The sequence below is a fragment of the Ictidomys tridecemlineatus genome, chromosome 7 (genome assembly GCF_052094955.1).
Source record: "Ictidomys tridecemlineatus isolate mIctTri1 chromosome 7, mIctTri1.hap1, whole genome shotgun sequence".
Classification (NCBI taxonomy): domain Eukaryota; kingdom Metazoa; phylum Chordata; class Mammalia; order Rodentia; family Sciuridae; genus Ictidomys; species Ictidomys tridecemlineatus.
In genome coordinates, this window is record NC_135483.1 from 165,321,483 (window position 1) to 165,339,075 (window position 17,593).

The window sequence follows — 17,593 nt, forward strand, 5'->3', positions numbered from 1 at the left end:
TGCTTTGATGCCTTTTAGGTCCAGACCTAAAGTGTTCCAGAGTACCATTTCCTGTATTTTTACTTCAGATACTCAGTTTTACCTGATTTTTGAATGTTATCATCTTGTGTACGCTTGGTTCCCGCAACAGTCCGGCTTGTCCAGTCCGGTATCTGCATTACTTCCCGTTCCTTCATGGATTTGAAGGCTCTTCTTTCCTCCTTGAATGACTTTGCATCTCTCTCATTTGCTGAGAGTTGGGACAATGTTGGATTACTGGTGGAACCAAGTCCACCACATACTGTAAACATTCTCTTCCTGACCAATGACTTGACGGAAGAGGTAATGGAGGAGGCTCTGCAAAAGAAGGCAGATCTCATCCTCTCCTACCATCCACCTATCTTCCGACCCTTGAAGCAGATAACCTGGAAAAGCTGGAAGGAACGCTTGGTGATCCGGGCTCTGGAGAATAGGGTTGGCATCTATTCTCCTCACACAGCCTATGATGCTGCACCCCAGGGAGTCAACAACTGGTTGGCCAAAGGGCTTGGTGAGAAGCCTCTTGTTCTTTCATATTTAAAATTTTCCTACAAATACTTAGAAATTTTAAAATGTCTTTCCAGTAAAGTTTTAACTGTTTTAGGGGTGAGGGGACATCATTTGATTTTTATATGTCTAAAATAATGTTGCTGAAGTCTGGCCATTAAATTGCATTTGAAAAACCAAACATTGTTATCCTTAATGAATAAGGAAAGCATAAGAACTCATCATTGTTAGGCAACTTCACAATTCTTCATTCATGTGATGCAGTGACTAGAACCCAGGCATTCAAACAGTGCTTGAATTGAAATTGAAAGCTGAGGCCTGTCCAGGATATACTTGGTATGTTAGTGACTGAGACATCGGAGTTTAATAATGTCCAGTGTAATGAGGGAATTCAGCATATGTGTTTTAGCTTTATTTTTGTAAGTTATTTTAAGATAATACTTTCTAATAAGCTTTTCTTGAGTGACTTTTTTTTTTAATATTTATTTTTTAAGTGTAGATGGACACAATACAATGCCTTTCTTTTTATGTGGTGCTGAGGATCGAACCGGGTCCCACCCGTGCAAAGCGAGCGCTCTCCCGCTGAGCCACAATCCCAGCCCCTTGAGTGACTTTTGATAAATCATTATGAGCTAAAGCTTTTATGATGAAACATCTCTAGTAATGTGTTCAACAGATTATGAACATTTGTCACCTGGAAAAAATGGGTACATTTTACATGGATAGATTTATCAAGCAGTAGACAATCTGTATCACCTAAAAAAAAAAAAAAAAAATTCCACAAGTCAGTCTTTCTTGTCCAGATTTTTCTGAAATTTAAAATACGGGAAAATAATTCAATAATGTTTCTCTCTCTCTCTCTCTCTCTCTCTCTCTCTCTTTGTGGTGCAAGAGATTGAACCCAGGACACTCTACCCCAGAACTGTATATATTCCCAGCCATTTTTATTTTTTATTTTGAGATAGTTCTTATTTGGCTAAGTTGCCCAGGCTGCCCCTGAACTTGCAATCTTCATACTATGTAGCTAGAATTAAAAGTGTGCACCACTGTGCTTGGTTTGATTTTTTTTTTTTTAATGAATTTGATTTTGTATGTCCATACCAAATCCTTAGACTATAGGGGTATATATGTGCGTGTGTATTACAAAAACATGAAAGTGTATTTTTTTTGTGGTGCTGATGGTAGAGCTAAGGGCCTTGTGTATGTCAGACAAACTATCTATCACTGAGCCACATCCCCAGTTCAAATCTTAAAAAATACATTCATTTTGCCTTGAATAGTTTATCTTACTTTTTAATCTTAAAAAAAAAAAACCAACAAGAGCTTTAGTTTTCCACAATTTTTTTTCTAGGAGCTTGCACCTCCAGTCCTATACATCCTTCCAAAGCTCCCAACTACCCTACAGAGGGAACTCATCGAATAGAATTTAGTGTTAACCACACCCAAGACCTGGAAAAAGTCATGTCTGCAGTGAAAGGAATTGGAGATGTTTCTGTCACTTCTTTTTCTGCTAGGTACAATGTATTTTTCTCTTTTTTCTGTGTATTATTGGTAAGTGTATTTATTGATAAGTGCTTTCTTTGTTTTAATTTACTTTTTATTCTGATTTGTTATATATGACAGCAGAATGCATTACAATTCATATTACACATATAGAGCACAATTTTTCACATCTTTGGTTGTATAAAAGTATATTCACACCATTTGTGTCTTTATATATGTAGTTAGGGTAATGGTGTCCATCTCATTCCACCATCTTTTTTTATCCCCAAGCCACCCTCCTTCCTTTCCCACCCCTTTGTTCTATCTAGAGGTAAGTACTTTCTTACAAAGTCTGTAATTCTGTCTTAGCTTTCTATTGCTATGACAATATAACTAAGAGAAATCAGAGAAAGAGATTAATTTTGGTTCATGGTTTCAGAAGTTTCAGTCCATAATTACTGGGCTCCGTTGTTTCTGGGCCTATGGTGAGGCAGAACATCATGGTGGAGAGTGTGGTGGAACAGTGCTGCTCCCCTCATGGCAACAGCAAAGCAGAGAGAAAAAGGAAGGAGCCAGGGCCAGGGCCAAAATATACTCTTCAAGCATACGACCCCAGTGATTCATTTCTTCCAAGCAGGCCCTGCCTCCTAATATTTTTACCACTTCCCAATAGCCCATTGAGTTATGAATCCATAAATGAATTAATCTATTGATAAAGTCAGAGCCCTCATGATCCAGTCATTTCCCAAAGGTCCCCACTGCTCCATTGTGGACTAATTCTTCAACACATGAGCCTCTGGAAGAGTCTTCAGGTCCAAACCATTATACTCTGATACTTAAGTTTGAAACAAATTATATTTTCCTGGCATTGATTTACAAGCTGTGTGTTTCTCATGTGCCTGTGGGTTCCAGACAAGATGAATTGTGGAATCTTTTCAAAACAATTAAAATGGTAATATTTATTGAATATTTTCCACTTGGGAGGGATCATACCATACATTTTACATGTAGTATTTCTAATCCTCCTGGTAATGTTTAGGGGTAATTCTTTTTACTTTAGAGAATGCAGACCCTGATAAGTATGACTTTTTATTAAAATTGAAATCATTATATGAAGCTACACCAAAAAACAATCTCTTTAATGAGTGATTTTTTTTTTTTTTTGGTATATTATTTAGAGATGGAGTCTCACTATGTTGCTTTAGGGCCTTGCTAAGTTGCTGAGGCTGGCTTTGAACTCGCAATCCTCCTGCCTCAGCCCTCTGAGCCTTTGGGATTGTAGGTGTATGCCAGTGCGCCTGGCTTAATGAGTGATTTTTTAAAAAGTATTGATTCCTTATTGTAAAGTCATCAAAAATATCTTGGAGTATTTCCAGAGAATTTGAAGAATCTCAAGAAAAATTATTCCTAGGACTTTGCAAAGATTTCAGCTGTGAATATCTTCTGCCATTTTTAAATACTGAATAAATACTTAAATTAAAAGAAAAGTTAATTCTACAAATGAGGTATGAAAAATTGAAACAATACAATAGTCCCCTCTTCCTTCTACTCAATCCCAGTATCTTTAATTCAAGTTGTCTTTTCATTTGTTTATAGAGAAGTGGGTATCTTTTCAAACAGATGCAAGGACATGAAGAAATATATAGTTTTATTTTACATTGTTTTCTTAATTAAATAGTATGCTCTTTTTGTCTTTCTTAACAGCATGTGTTAAAAGATCTTTTCATTTATGTCTATACCATTCTTTTTAATTAATCTTTTTTTTTTTGTTGTTTTTTCATATTTATTTTTTAAAAAATCCAGAATGGATCAAAAAGAACAATCTCAAGGATGTAGGTGCCAGATGCGCCAGAGGGTAGCTAGAAAAGTATGCCTTAGGAACATTAGGGATTTAAGAACTACCTTATTTTAAGCTACCTAACATAAATAGCTTAGTTTTCCACTGACCAGCTTCCTCTGTCCCACCTATTACAACTGTAGCACAGCTAGCTCTCTTGCACTGCAAGAATTAATCTTTTTTTAATTGCTGTATAATGTCGCTTATTATGATGTATTGCAGTTTCATTAAGCATTCTTTCTCTTACTGATGGACTTTTTAGTTCAGTTCAATTTTTCCATATTACAGTTCATATCTAGGTTTTACTATTTAATTGGGGCCCAGCTACTGTTTGTCCTTTTGAAGCACCACAGTTGATTCCAGTGTTGGCAGCTATGCTTCCGGGTTATATTTTCTTTTCTTTCTTTTTTTGGTGGTGCTGAGGATTGAACTTTACACATGCTAGGCGAGCACTTCAACACTGAGCCACATCCTTAGCCCCCAGATTATATTTTAAGGTGTCCTTTAGTTTTAGAATTCTGTGATTATCAAAACATTTTGGTGCCATTTTTTGGGAGGAGGGAGGCTCTAGGGCATTACTGGGTGGGGAGGAAGGGAGAGTGAGTGAGAGAGAAAGAAAGGGGCCAGAGACAAAATATACCCTTTAAGGCTGTGCCCTCAGTAGTGCCACTTCCTTCAACAAGCCCCACCTCCTAAACTTTGAGGACATTTTGTTAGATAAATTCACAGCACCTCATCTAGATCTAACTGAATCAGAAACTTGGAAATAGGGCCCAGTACTCTGTTTTAATTATTCCTCCAGGTGATTCTGATGCATGTTACAGTTTGAGAAACACAATTTTAGAACAAGGATTGGTTTGAGATGAAATGAGTTCTGTTGGTCAAATCCTTAGTTTCATATAAATCTGCTCTATCATAGCTAATTTGTCAACTGGAAATTTAAAAATATATTATTTTTTTCTATCCCAAACCAATGAGTGATTTTTTTCTAGGATTGACAATGAAGAACAAACACGCATCAGTCTAAATTGTACTCAGAAGGCTTTGATGCAGGTTGTGGCTTTTCTCTCCCAGAACAGACAGCTTTATCAAAAGACTGAAATTCTGTCACTGGAGAAGGTAATAAAAGCATTTTATGGGACTGGGGTTGTTTCTCAGTAGTAGAAAGCTTACCTAGCAGATATGAGGCACTGATTCTATAAATAAAGGTCCATCAACATTTATACAAATATTTAAGAAAAAGTATTTTATATTTGATTTTACATTATGTGCATTTGTTCACAGCTTTATTGAGGCCAAATCAATTAAAGAACTGCACTTATTTAATGTGTACCATTTGATTAGTTTCATTTTTCTGTATTTTTGTTGAACAAATTTATTTTTATACTGTTGGATCAACAGTCCAGAAACGATTACTAAAAGAAGTACAAAGGGAGGATCCTCGCTGGGGGTATAGCTCAGTGGTGGAGAGCTTGCCTAGCATGTGTGAGGCCCTGGGCCCTGAGTTTCATCTCTAGTACCATACACACACACACACACACACACACACACACACACACACAAGAACAAAAAGTGCAAAGTCATGATGAGGATTTAATTTGAGAAAGGGAGATATTCCAAGAATAAGAAAACATTGGTATTTCCTCTGGGGCACAGACTTACTTAGAGGGGTATAGGTTTTGTGTTTTTGTATTGCCTTCCTTAAACCATTTCATTTACTCTGTTAACTTGGCAGATATACATATAATATTGATTCCTTTACTTTACTTTCTGACTCAGAATGCTTTCTTTTTTTTTTGTACCTGGGATTGAACCCAGGGGTGCTTAACCACTGAGCATATCCCCAGCCCTTTTTTATATTTTATTTATAGACAAGGTCTCACTAAGTTGTTTAGGACCTTGCTAAATTGCTAAGGCTGGCCTTGAATCTGCAGTCCTCCTGCCTCAGCCTTTGGAACTGCTGGGATTACCTGCATGTGCCACCATGCCTGGCTTCTCACAAGTATATCAGATCTAATATATATAGTTTTATATGTGTATGTGTGTGGGGGGTATATTGGATTGAATCCAGGGCCTTGTGGAAGTGCTGTACCACTGAGTTACATCTTCAGTCTTTTTTTCTATTTTTTTTAAAAATGTTTTTAATACAGTAATAGGGTTCATTTTGACATAATCATAAATACATGTAACATTGTTTTTTCATTCTCAGTTTCTAGGACTTCTCCTTTCCCTTTCCTTCTTCCCGTTGATCCCCTTTCTCTACTTGTCTATTTGTTTATTGTTTTTATTTAATTGGTGTATTGTAGATATACATAAGAAGGGAGTTCATTGAGATATATTCATATATGCATATAAGTGGGTCAGTTTCATTCTGCAGCTGCTCCTCTTTCCCAGTCTTCTTCCCTTTCCCTTGATCACCTTTGTCCATTCCATTGTTTGCCTTTTTATTTTCATATCTCCCACATTTGTCTCTAACTTCCACAAACGAGAAAACATTCAGTCTCTTAATTTTCTGAGTATGATTTATTTCCCCTAGCATGATGTTCTCAAGTGTCATTCATTTACTAGAAAATGATATAATTTCCTTCTTCATGGCTGAGTAGAATTCCATTGTATAATATAACATATTTTCTTTATCCATTTATCTATTGACAGGCACCTACATTGGTTACCAACCCTTTTTAAATTATATTTTGAGACAAGGGTTCAGTAAGTTGCCGAGGCTGGCCTTGAACTTGTGGTCCTCCCGCGGCAGCCTCCCAAGTCACTGGGATTACAGGCATGCACCTGACATCAGGCTCCACTATATGAAAATATTGACCTTATTCCTGTCTCACCCCTTTATATCCTTTTTTTAAAAAAAATTATTTTCAAGTTTCCCCACCTTCTCCCTTTGTCCTGTAAATCCAAGCTCTGCAGATTCTATCCCCATATTTATAAAATGTTTCTCCTCTTTATAAGCTCTATCAGCTGAGAGCTTCTACAGCTAAACTCTCATCTGCCTCCTTTGGGATATTAGTAGTCTCCTCACTGGGTACCTGCTGTGGCCTAAGAAGACTTCTTAGCATAACATAGGAAGACCTTACTGCTCCAGCTTCCTCTGCTTCCCCAGCATTTGCTGTGCACATCAGCCATACTTTCTGTTGTTAGATCTGCCCTCACAATGTGCTGCTGTCTTACATCTTTGATGCCTTGTACATGTTCTTTCAGTTTAGAATGCCCTTCCACATCTCATTCTACTCCTCTATTACCACACTTCACTTAACATCACCCCTTTTGAACTCCTTTCTAGTTTTTCTGTAGGACCCAAGTCTGTATTAGACCTTCTTAAATTAAAATTTTACCCCAAGACCCAGCTTAATTAAGTTGTCATTTCTTTGTGGTTCCCTAACAATAGCACCTACCTTGTACTTAACCCACTTTTATTATGATTATTTAATTAAACATATGCCCTCTTGGAAGGCTCTAAACTCCTAGTAGTTAGAATGTTTTTGCCTCCCCTGACTTTATCCTGGAGTGTGCTACAATAAGTTCATAAAGTGCATATTTTTTTAAAAAAATTTCAGTTAGTATTTACTATTCTGTAAGTTTGTTTTTTAGGACTGATATTGGCTAGTCTTTGGGGGTTTTTTTTGAGGCAAGTTCTCTCTATGATGCTGAGGCTGGCCTCAAACTTGTGATCTTCCTGCCTCAACCTCTCAAGTTGCTGGGATTATAGGTGTGAGCCATCAAACCTGGCTTGATGGAAAGTGTTTCTAATTTGTGTTTCTCTTCAGCCTTTGCTTCTGCATACTGGAATGGGGCGATTATGCACACTGGATGAATCTGTCTCCCTGGCAACAATGATTGAACGTATCAAAAGACACCTAAAACTGTCTCATCTTCGCTTAGCTCTTGGTGTAGGGAGGACTTTAGGTAAATATGTCTCCTTCATTTATTCAATACACTATTGGTGACCATGGACAAAGGTTAAAACTCTTGGTTTTATTAATAAGTGATAAAGGACATGTTAGCAGCTTATGGGAAATGATTGGCTTACTTTGTTGATCAATGTGGGCTAGGTTACTGTGGAATACAACTCACTGGCTTAAACAATGAGATTTCTTAGTCCTACCATGTTCATCGAAAGTCAGCAGGGGAAGTCTGTTCATTATAGGACCAGTTGCTGTTGTGCAGAGAGAAAGAGAGAAGGGTGTTAAGTCATTAATTAAGAATAACAGGTTGGAAATGGTATGTGTTAGGTCTGCTCAGTCCAGTGTCCAGAATTAGTCACACTATCCAATAAAACCCAGAGAGGACATAAAGTGCAGTCCCATCATATGCCAGGATGAGAGCTGGACTCATGACTGCTACAATAACAATATAAAATTTTGACACTTTGCAAGAAGGGTGATATTTTAAATTTAAATTTTAAAATTGTTCTGTGAAGTTCAGTTACTGATTCTGTAGCTAATGCCTTCTCTTCTATCTTTTCCCAGTACTTTGGGAACAAAAATAATGATGAGACATTTATGGGATAGCTGCAGTGAGGGCAGCACTATAATGAGTGTCTGTTCTAAGTATGTGAGCTCCCACTACAAAATCAGGTGCACAGTGGTTGTGAGTGTGGATCTTGATGTCAGACAACCTGGGTTCCAGTTTTTTCTATTTGCTTTGTGACTTTTTTTTTTTAAAGAGAGAGAGAGAATTTTAATATTTATTTTTTAGTTTTCGGTGGACACAACATCTTTGTTTGTATGTGGTGCTTAGGATCGAACCCCGGGCCGCATGCATGCCAGGCGAGCATGCTACCGCTTGAGCCACATCCCCAGCCCCTGCTTTGTTACTCTTCTGTGCCTTGGTGGCCTCAGCTATAAAGACTGCATTAATGATGAGATAACTTATGTTTTAGTGTAATCCATGTGACATGGCACAGTGTGACTCGCACACTTTAGAGTAAATGGTAGTGGTGTTGACTGTGTGGAAGGTATTATTACTCCCATTTTGTAGAAGTAATAATAGAGGCTCAGAGAGATAAGTAACTTACCTAAAAGGCACAGTTAAATCAAATGACTCCTGAGAATAAGTTCCAAAGAAAATGAATGATGGATGGGGTATGGCTTCAATCCAACCTCACAGCCCTACTTTGATACCATACGTTAACCAGGGGTGACTGCTCATAAGAACCTAAAAGGATTTTGGCTTGGAAATGTCTGTCATTTCACTTTTCAGAAGGTGAACTTTGAGGCTAAATACTGTTTTAAACATATTTTCCAAATCCACTCATAGCAGTCCTCTTTCCAGCTGACCAAATCCACTCATAGCAATCCTCTTTCCAGCTTCGAAAGAAACTGAAAGGAGAGCTAGTGCTGCCATCTTTTTCACTGTTGGTCCAGGTGAAATTACTTGACCTGACAGCATTGCAACAAAGCCTAGAGCTGCACCATTAGTACTATTCAGAGTTTTGTAGGCTTGTGCAACCACATCCAAAGCAATGATTTGTGTTCATTAAGGATTAGTTGCCTATATTAAAAATGTTTTTAAGCTGGGCATGGTGGTGAATGTCTGTAAACCCAGCGGCTGGGAGGCTGAGACAGGAGGATTGCAAGTTCAAAGCCATCCTCAGCAAAAGTGAGGCACTAAGCAACTCAGTGAGACCCTGTCTTTAAATAAAACCAAAATAGGCCTGGGCATGTGGCTTAGTGGCTGAGTGCCTCTGAGTTCAATCCCTGGTAACCGCCCTCCCCCCAAATGTTTTTAAGACAGCAGGCATGATTCATATACTGATGATGATAACAGGAATGTAATCTGCATTACATTGGGTAATTATAATATTATAAATTATAATATTAATGTATATTATACAAATATTATATATTTATATAATGCAAATATATAAATTATAATATTACAAATTATAATATTAAAGTGAAAGGGTTTTATAAAATATTGATCTCTCATTCCAATTTTCTTTATTTTCCTTAAGAGTCCCAAATCAAAGTCGTGGCCCTGTGTGCTGGATCTGGGAGCAGCGTTCTGCAGGGGGTAGAGGCTGACCTTTACCTCACAGGTAGGACAGCCTTAAGCTCTCTTTCTCAACCTTGCTTTATTTTTTTTACAAATTCAGAAATAGCAGATTTTAGAACAGTACTGAATACAAATGTCTAATATTTTTTGAACTTGAACTACATAGGAACTATACAAGAATTGGGGGCACACTGTATTCTTGGTGTAGGATAGAAGTAATTTAATCATTTATTATTAGTTTATCAAAAATTGATAGAGCATTTTTGTAGTGTACTTTCTTCCTCAACTTGATTTCTCTCCAATATCATGTCAGTTAATAGAATACTTTGTTACCTTGACAATGGCTCCTCCTTTTTTTTTTTTTTTTTTTTTTTTTTTAAGAGTGAGAGAATTTTGATATTTATTTTATATTTATCGGCGGACACAACATCTTTGTTTTGCATGTGGTGCTGAGGATCGAACCCGGGCCACACGCATGCCAGGCGAGCGCACTACCGCTTGAGCCACATCCCCAGCCCCGGCTCCTCCTTTTTTAAAAAAGAATTTATTTTGGCTGGGTGTAGTGATGCACACCTGTAATCCCTGCAGCTCAGGAGGCTGAGGCAGGAGGATCGTGAGTTCAAAGCTAGCCTCAGCAACTGTGAGGCACTAGCAACTCAGTGAGACCCTGTCTCTAAATAAAATACAAAATAGGGCTGGAGATGTGGCTCAGTGGTCAAGCTTCCCTGAGTTCAATCCCCAGTACAAAATAAAAAAAAAAAAAAAAAAATTGTTTTCCAGGGATAGATCTCCTTGTGGTGGCCTAGGCTGGCCTTGAACTCTTAGGCTCAGTGGATCCTCTTGTCTCAACCAAGAAGCTGAGACTAAAAAAGTGCAACCAGTGAAAATGGTTCCTCTTACTCAGCCCCATAGCTAGTCAGCAAGTCCTATCAGTTCAACTGCCAAAGTCTTTCTAGAACCTTTTCCCTTTTTTCTAGGCATCATCTGCTATCTGATATACTGTCTCAAGCCTTTAATCTTATCTTCCTATGCTCCACCTCCAATTTTTAAATGATATATTTATTTATTTATTTTGGTACCAGGGATTAAACCCAGAGGTGCTTAATAACTGAGCCACATCCTTGGTTCTTTTTATTTTTATTTATTTATTTTTTTAAAGAATTTTTTTTTTAGTTGTAGTTGGACACAGTAACTTTATTTATTTATTTTTATGTGTTGCTGAGGATCAAACCCAGGGCCTCACATGTGCTGGGCGAGCATTTTACCACTGAGCCACAACCCCAGCCCCAAGTTCTTTTTATTTTTTTATTTTGAGACAGGGTATTGCTAAATTACTTAGGGACTCTCTAAATTGTTGAGGCTGGCTTTGGATTTGCAATCCTCCTTCCTCATTCTCCTGAACCTCAGGGATTACAGGAGTGCATTTCCATGCCCAGCTCAAAATTAATTTGAAAGGACAAATTTGATAGTGTTATTATCCAGGTTTTAATGCCTTTGATGATTTCCTTTTTTTTGGACCAGGGATTGAATTCAGGGGCACTGAGCCACATCCCCAGCCCTATTTTGTATTTTATTTAGAGACAGGGTTCACTGAGTTACTAAGTACCTCACCATTGCTGAGGCTGGCTTTGAACTCGAAATCCTTCTGCCTTAGTCTCCCAAGATGCTGGGATTACAGGCATGCGCCATTACACCTGGCTTGGTGATTTTATTCATCTGTTTTAGTGAAGACTGAGACATTGCATCCTTTGCCATATATCCTTTTCTTATGCTCTTTTCTCTACCTAGAATACCTTTTCCTTGTCCTTTTCTTTGTATTTGTGATGATAAACCCAGAGATCTCCTCTGTAAAGCTTTTGCTGACATTGTCTTGCTCCTGCCCCTCTTGGAGTCCTAATCCTTTGTTCTTGACCTCTAATGTACATTTCAGTTGGACAGTACCTGATTATTTGTCTGACTTCTAGGCTTTCTACTCTGTCCTTGAGATACAACCTAAAAGATACTGGTTACTTTTTTTGTGTGTGTGGTGCTGGGGATTGAACCCAGCGTCTTGTGCATGCAAGGCAAGCACTCTACCAACTGAACTATATCCCTAGCCCCGGGTTAATTTTTATTGAAATAATTTTTTTTTTTTTTTTTTTTTTTAATTTTTTTTTTTTTATTGATTGTTCAAAACATTACAGAGCTCAAGACATATCATCTTTCATACATTCTGAAATAATTTTTTGACCTAGTTACTACTAAGGAATATGACCAAACTTAGTCCATCATTCCTTCAAAGGATTTGGAGGTGTTTGGAGGCCACGCTTTGTACACTTGTTGCTACCAACTGTATTTTCACCTCTGCTCCTCCTTGAATTTAGCACAAAGTAAGTCAAAGAATTGTTTTCCTACTTCTGGGGCTGGACTGTATGGTCTTCACTCTCTGACCATTCCTGTGGCTTCTATGCCTGTCCTGCCCCACACCCAGGCCGTATTACCTAGTGCACTATTTCACAAAGGGTGCTGCACTCCAAGTATCATGGCATCCAGATGTAGAGAGGTGCAGTGTCTGAGCAAGTCTGATGTGATTGCTCTGAGACAATAAGTTGAAAATGTATTTGACCATTACCTATTTACTATTCTTCTAAAAATATAAGATTTTTAGGACCTTCATATTCACACATATTCATGCCAAATTGAAATAAACTTTCAATATATAGGCGATTTAACTGATTATCTTATAGTATGACATGTGCCTATTTAAAAAATTAATTTTGGGCTGGGGCTGTAGCTCAGTGGAAGAGCGCTTGCCTAGCATGCATATAAAAAAAAAAAAACAACAAAAAGCCAGTAAATTAAAGGCACTGTGCCCATCTACAACTACAAAAAATAATAATAATAATAATTATTTTAACTTTTTACTTGAAGGCATTTCAGACCCATAGAAAAGGTACAAAATGGCTGGGGAGATAGCTCAGCTGGTAGAGTGCTTACCTTGTATGTACAAGGTCCTGGGTTCAATCCCCAGCAGCAGCACCACCACCAATAACGAAAAGGTACAAAATAGTGTAATAAACTCCTGTATGCCCTCCACTTAGATTACTAATAGTTACACATTTTGTCATATTTTTACATTCTGTTTTTTTTGGGGGGTGGGTACTAGGGATTGATCTCAGGGGCACTCAACCACTGACCCACATCCCCAGCCCTATTTTGTATTTTATTTAGAAACAACATCTCACTGAGTTACTTAGAGTCTTGCTTTTGCTAAGCCTGGCTTTGAACTCATGATCCTCCTGCCTCAGCTGGGATTAGAGACATGTGCCACCACACCTGGCACAGTTTTACATTGTTTATGTATACATTCATGTGTGTGAATATTTATATACAGGGTAAGTATCCAAACTGCTTGAAATAAGAAGTGTTTTGGAATTTTGGAATATTTTGGATTTTGCATATACTTAATGAGTTAATATCTTAGGGATGGAATACAGAATTTTTTGTGTGTGTGTGGTACTGGGGTTTGAACCCATGGCCTTGTGCATTCGAGGTAAGGACTCTACCAGTTGAGCTATATCCCCAGCCCTGGAACACAGAATTTATTCATGTTTCATATGCATTTTATCCATATGGTCTGAAGGTAATTTTATACATTATTCTTAGTATATCTCCATATTGATTACAACCATTATTTGAGGTCAGGTGTGGAATCATCTACTTGTGGCATCATGTTGGCAGCACTGAAAAAAGTTAACACATTTTCAAATTAGTGATGCTCACCCTGTATAAGTATGTCTAATGTGTTAGTATGATAAAATAAATATCCACATATATATTTATGTATTTCCTTCCAAACCATTTTATAGTAAATCAAATATGTGATACCACTTCACCCTTCAATAAATAATCTAAGAACAAAGATATTCTTTTATATAACTATGAAAAGTTATTGAGTTTGTTAATTTAATATTGTTAAAACATATATGCAGTCATATTAAAATTTTCTGGTTGATAAAAATTTATAGCATTTCTTTTTTTAGTAGGGGGGTGGGGACTGGGATTGGGGAGGACTGGGATTGAACTACCACTGAGCCACATCCTCAGCCCTTTTTATTTATTTTGAGACAGGGTCTCACTAAATTCTTGAGATTGACTTTAAACTTGTGATCCTTCTTCCTCAGCCTCTTGAGCCCCTGGGATTACAGGCAGCCATGCGCCATCATGCACGATAGCTTTTGGTTTTTTTGCTGATCCATGTTCGTCAGTCTGGAATAGTTCCTCAGCTTTGTCCTTATAGCATTCTGTTAGGTCTTTATGGGTAAAATACTGTAAAGATCAGCAAATGGAAGCTGTCATGTTACAAACCAAATTATTTCTTGTTTGTCTCTTTTACTCTCCTTTTGCTTATTCTTTCCCATTGTGCCAGGTTTTTCTTTCCTTTGGCCTCTACTCTTAATACAGGGTCCTCCTGATTTTCCCACTTTTGTGCTTTCTCTAGCCTGTGAGTTCATGATATTCTGGGCAGCCAGGCTGTCTTCCCCTAAAACATGGCTTTCAACCTGGTCACTTTAGTGTCTTTTTCTACTTTTACTTTATTTTCACTTTTATAGAGTAAGATTTTTGAAAAGGTTCTTGAAAACAAACTACTTCTAATAGTGAAATGATACATATTAGTAGAGAATTGAAAATTATTATAATTAAAACTACTCATTTTCCCCCTAAAAAAACTTTCTTCTTAATTTTATGGCTATATAAATATAGTTTAAAATTATGTTTTTATGAGCATCCCAAATTGTGTACACTATATTTTTGCTATCAAATTCAAAGTCATCATTTTCTCACAAAAATCCTGATGAGATAGCACCACTGACATGATGCCAAAATGGAAACTTCCACACTTAGCTTCATTCATGTAACAGGTCACAGTCAAAACACAGTTGTACTAAAATATTATATAAAACTACTTTCATGCCATGTGTATAAGGTATGTGAAATATTTCCTATTTAGTCTTGGGTTCCATCCTTAAGATATCTTACATATTTATGTAAATATTTCCACATGAAAAATCCCAAATCTAAAACACTTCAACATTTCTGGTCTCCTGTTTTTTTTTTTTTTTTTTGTTTTTTTTTGTTTTGGTTGTTGTTGTTTTGGTACTGGGCATTGGACTCAGAAGCACTTAACCACTGAAGCACATCCCTATCCCTTTTTGGTATTTTATTTAGAGACAGGGTCTCATTGAATTGCTTAGTGCCTTGCTAAGTTGCTGAGACTGTCTTGAACCTGCAGTCCTCCTGCCTCACCCACCCAAGCTGCTGGAATTACAGGTGTATGCTATTGTACCACACCCAGCCCAGCATTTTGTATAAAGGATACTATGCTTGTTTTTTTTTTTTAAATAAATCTAGAAATATCTTTAAACTTGTTTCATCCTTATGAGTAGACTAGGGTTGATTGTGAAAATATTGGTGCTCATAACTCATAAGAGGAACTTGGGGGAAGTATACCTGTGATTTTCCCTTCAGGTGTTATTGCTTTCCTAAGAAGGGGACTTCCTGAAAGTGTTGTTTTACTTAGCAGTGATCATTTATTTTATTGTGAAAACACTTTCAGTGTGTGTTCTTACAGATATGGTTTTGGTTGGATATACTAGATTAGAGATTTACTGCTATGATTTAATGTGCTTTATGTCCTCCCAAAGGTTCGTGTGTTAGGATCTTGGTCCTGAGAGTGGTATTATTGGGAGGTGAAGGAACCTTTGGGAAGTGGGGCCTAGCGGGTCTTTGGGTCATTGGAGGTGTGGTCTTAGAAGGTAGTTCTTGTGTGATCCCTTGAGTTCTCTTGAGAGGATGGTTGTAAAATGAGGAAGCCTGGTGCTCGAGATGTCTTCCATGCTCTAGGTTTGAGGTGTGACCATTTTTTTGATCCCACATAAGCTCCTACCATTACCATCCACACCAGGAGATGATGCATCCAAGGGATGGCCCTCACTATAGAGCCTGCTATTAAGCTATTTTGGCCCGAATCTCCAAAATTGTGAAATAAATAAACCTTTTCCTAAATAGGCTGTGTCAGTTATTTCATTATATTGATATAAAGCTGACTGACTTGCTTGGGGTCTTCCCAGAGGAAGTAAGAGAATTTTCAGTGGGATGGCCTATTTTCACACTGAGGGTCATGTAAGAAAACTATACAGTTTTCTTTATTTATATGTAGTTACATGTATTACATTTACTTCATACAGAATTTCATGTCTAATATTTAAGAATTTGTTTTTTCCTTTTTGTTAGGTGAAATGTCTCATCATGATATTTTGCATGCTGCTTCCCAAGGAATAAATGTCATCCTTTGTGAACACAGCAACACTGAACGAGGCTTTCTTTCTGACCTTCGAGATATGCTGCGTGTGCACTTGGAGAATAAGGTTGATATTATCCTCTCAGAGACAGACAGGGACCCACTTTGTGTTGTTTAACACATACAGCAACATAAGGATGACACAATCTAAAAATCATTTGGATCGAAACTCAGATGTATAACTTAAGTTAGTGGTACTGGGATACTTCCAAAGGAGAATCTTAGAATGTATTATCATCTTTGATTTGTTAATCTGGTTCACCAAATGTTTTATAGCTCATAAGGTAAAAACCGAAATGTAACTACCATATTAAAGAACTCTATAAAAAAATTACTAAATTATGTTTACTTAACATTCTTGGGAAGTAGCTCAAGTAATCATTGTATTAAACTGTAGATAGGATATGCCAATCTAGAAATTTCTGCCTTTGCAGAGCTTTAAAAATACAAAGATTTTTGTAAATATTACCATCCCACACCAATGGGTTGCTGTCTCTCACTCTGGTGATAGTCCATTCTTCCTTGAGTGCATATTTCTCACTTTACTCCACAGGCATCACATTGCCCTTACTCTCTCTTAAATATATATCTGCTTTCTTAAATAAACCACTGTTTATGCCTTTGAAAAATATATTTATATAAGCTTTAAAAGCTTGGGTTTGAATATTTATTTATAGGAAGCAGCCTCTTTGTGGTGGTAAGGTCTATTTATGTGTAACTATTCCTAGATCCACCTAGATTCAAATCTCCCAAATGCATGTCAGGATTTGTTTTGCCTTTTTTGTTGTTATTCAAAGTGAACAGTTTTCAATTTATTGCTTCTCCAGGTGACTTATATGTAATTTTATTAGTATACAAAATGATGCTTGTCTCTCAAAATAATATTGATGATACCATATTAATTTTATGCCAGGTGCTCTGCTGAGTCCTTTGTAAACATTAACTTTTCAAGCCTTATAAACAAGCATATAGGTATTATACTCATTTTAAAATTGAGGAAACTGACACAGGTTAAGTAATTTTCCCAAGGTTGCTTAGCTAGGAAGTGGTGGAGTTAATGTAGGCAGTCTGGCACCAAGCCCTCTGGCTTAATCACTTCTTAAACACATTTATAATGAAATTGATAGAAGCAGTCTGGAAGAAACCCACTTTTGCTGTGATTTTTCTTTGGATAGTATGTTGAAAAGTATTTACAAATTTTCTTCTGAGCAAGTTGCTTTGATAATGATAAAAGCAGATCTTTTAAAGTATTGTCCAACATGTCGAATTTTACATTCCTTTTGTAGGTTACTTTTTCTAACCAATCTATCTCCCCAAGCACTTAGGATCCTAACTTAGAAATTGTTCAGTGGCTCTCCTCTAACTTTGATCCACTGAAGAAATAATGTTTGGCCTGAGTCTTG

The 17,593-nt window shown here is 37.2% G+C and overlaps 1 protein-coding gene across 3 annotated transcripts in view; it reads left to right on the forward strand.

Moving 5' to 3' along the window:
* The window catches only part of Nif3l1 (NGG1 interacting factor 3 like 1), an 18,069-nt gene extending 1,228 nt beyond the window's left edge, over positions 1-16,841 (forward strand). Inside the window, exons 2-7 of one of the 3 annotated variants that reach the window (XM_021735640.3) lie at positions 19-529; positions 1,880-2,039; positions 4,837-4,963; positions 7,621-7,759; positions 9,810-9,893; positions 16,124-16,841. In XM_021735640.3, the coding sequence (XP_021591315.1) occupies positions 94-529; positions 1,880-2,039; positions 4,837-4,963; positions 7,621-7,759; positions 9,810-9,893; positions 16,124-16,308 (1,131 nt within the window). In that variant the 5' untranslated portion in view covers positions 19-93 and the 3' untranslated portion in view covers positions 16,309-16,841. Of the gene's footprint in view, positions 1-18; positions 530-1,876; positions 2,040-4,836; positions 4,964-7,620; positions 7,760-9,809; positions 9,894-16,123 lie in introns of all 3 variants that reach the window. The other 2 variants (XM_021735639.3, XM_078017839.1) reach the window with 2 other exon arrangements.
* The last annotated feature ends 752 nt before the right edge of the window (positions 16,842-17,593 follow it).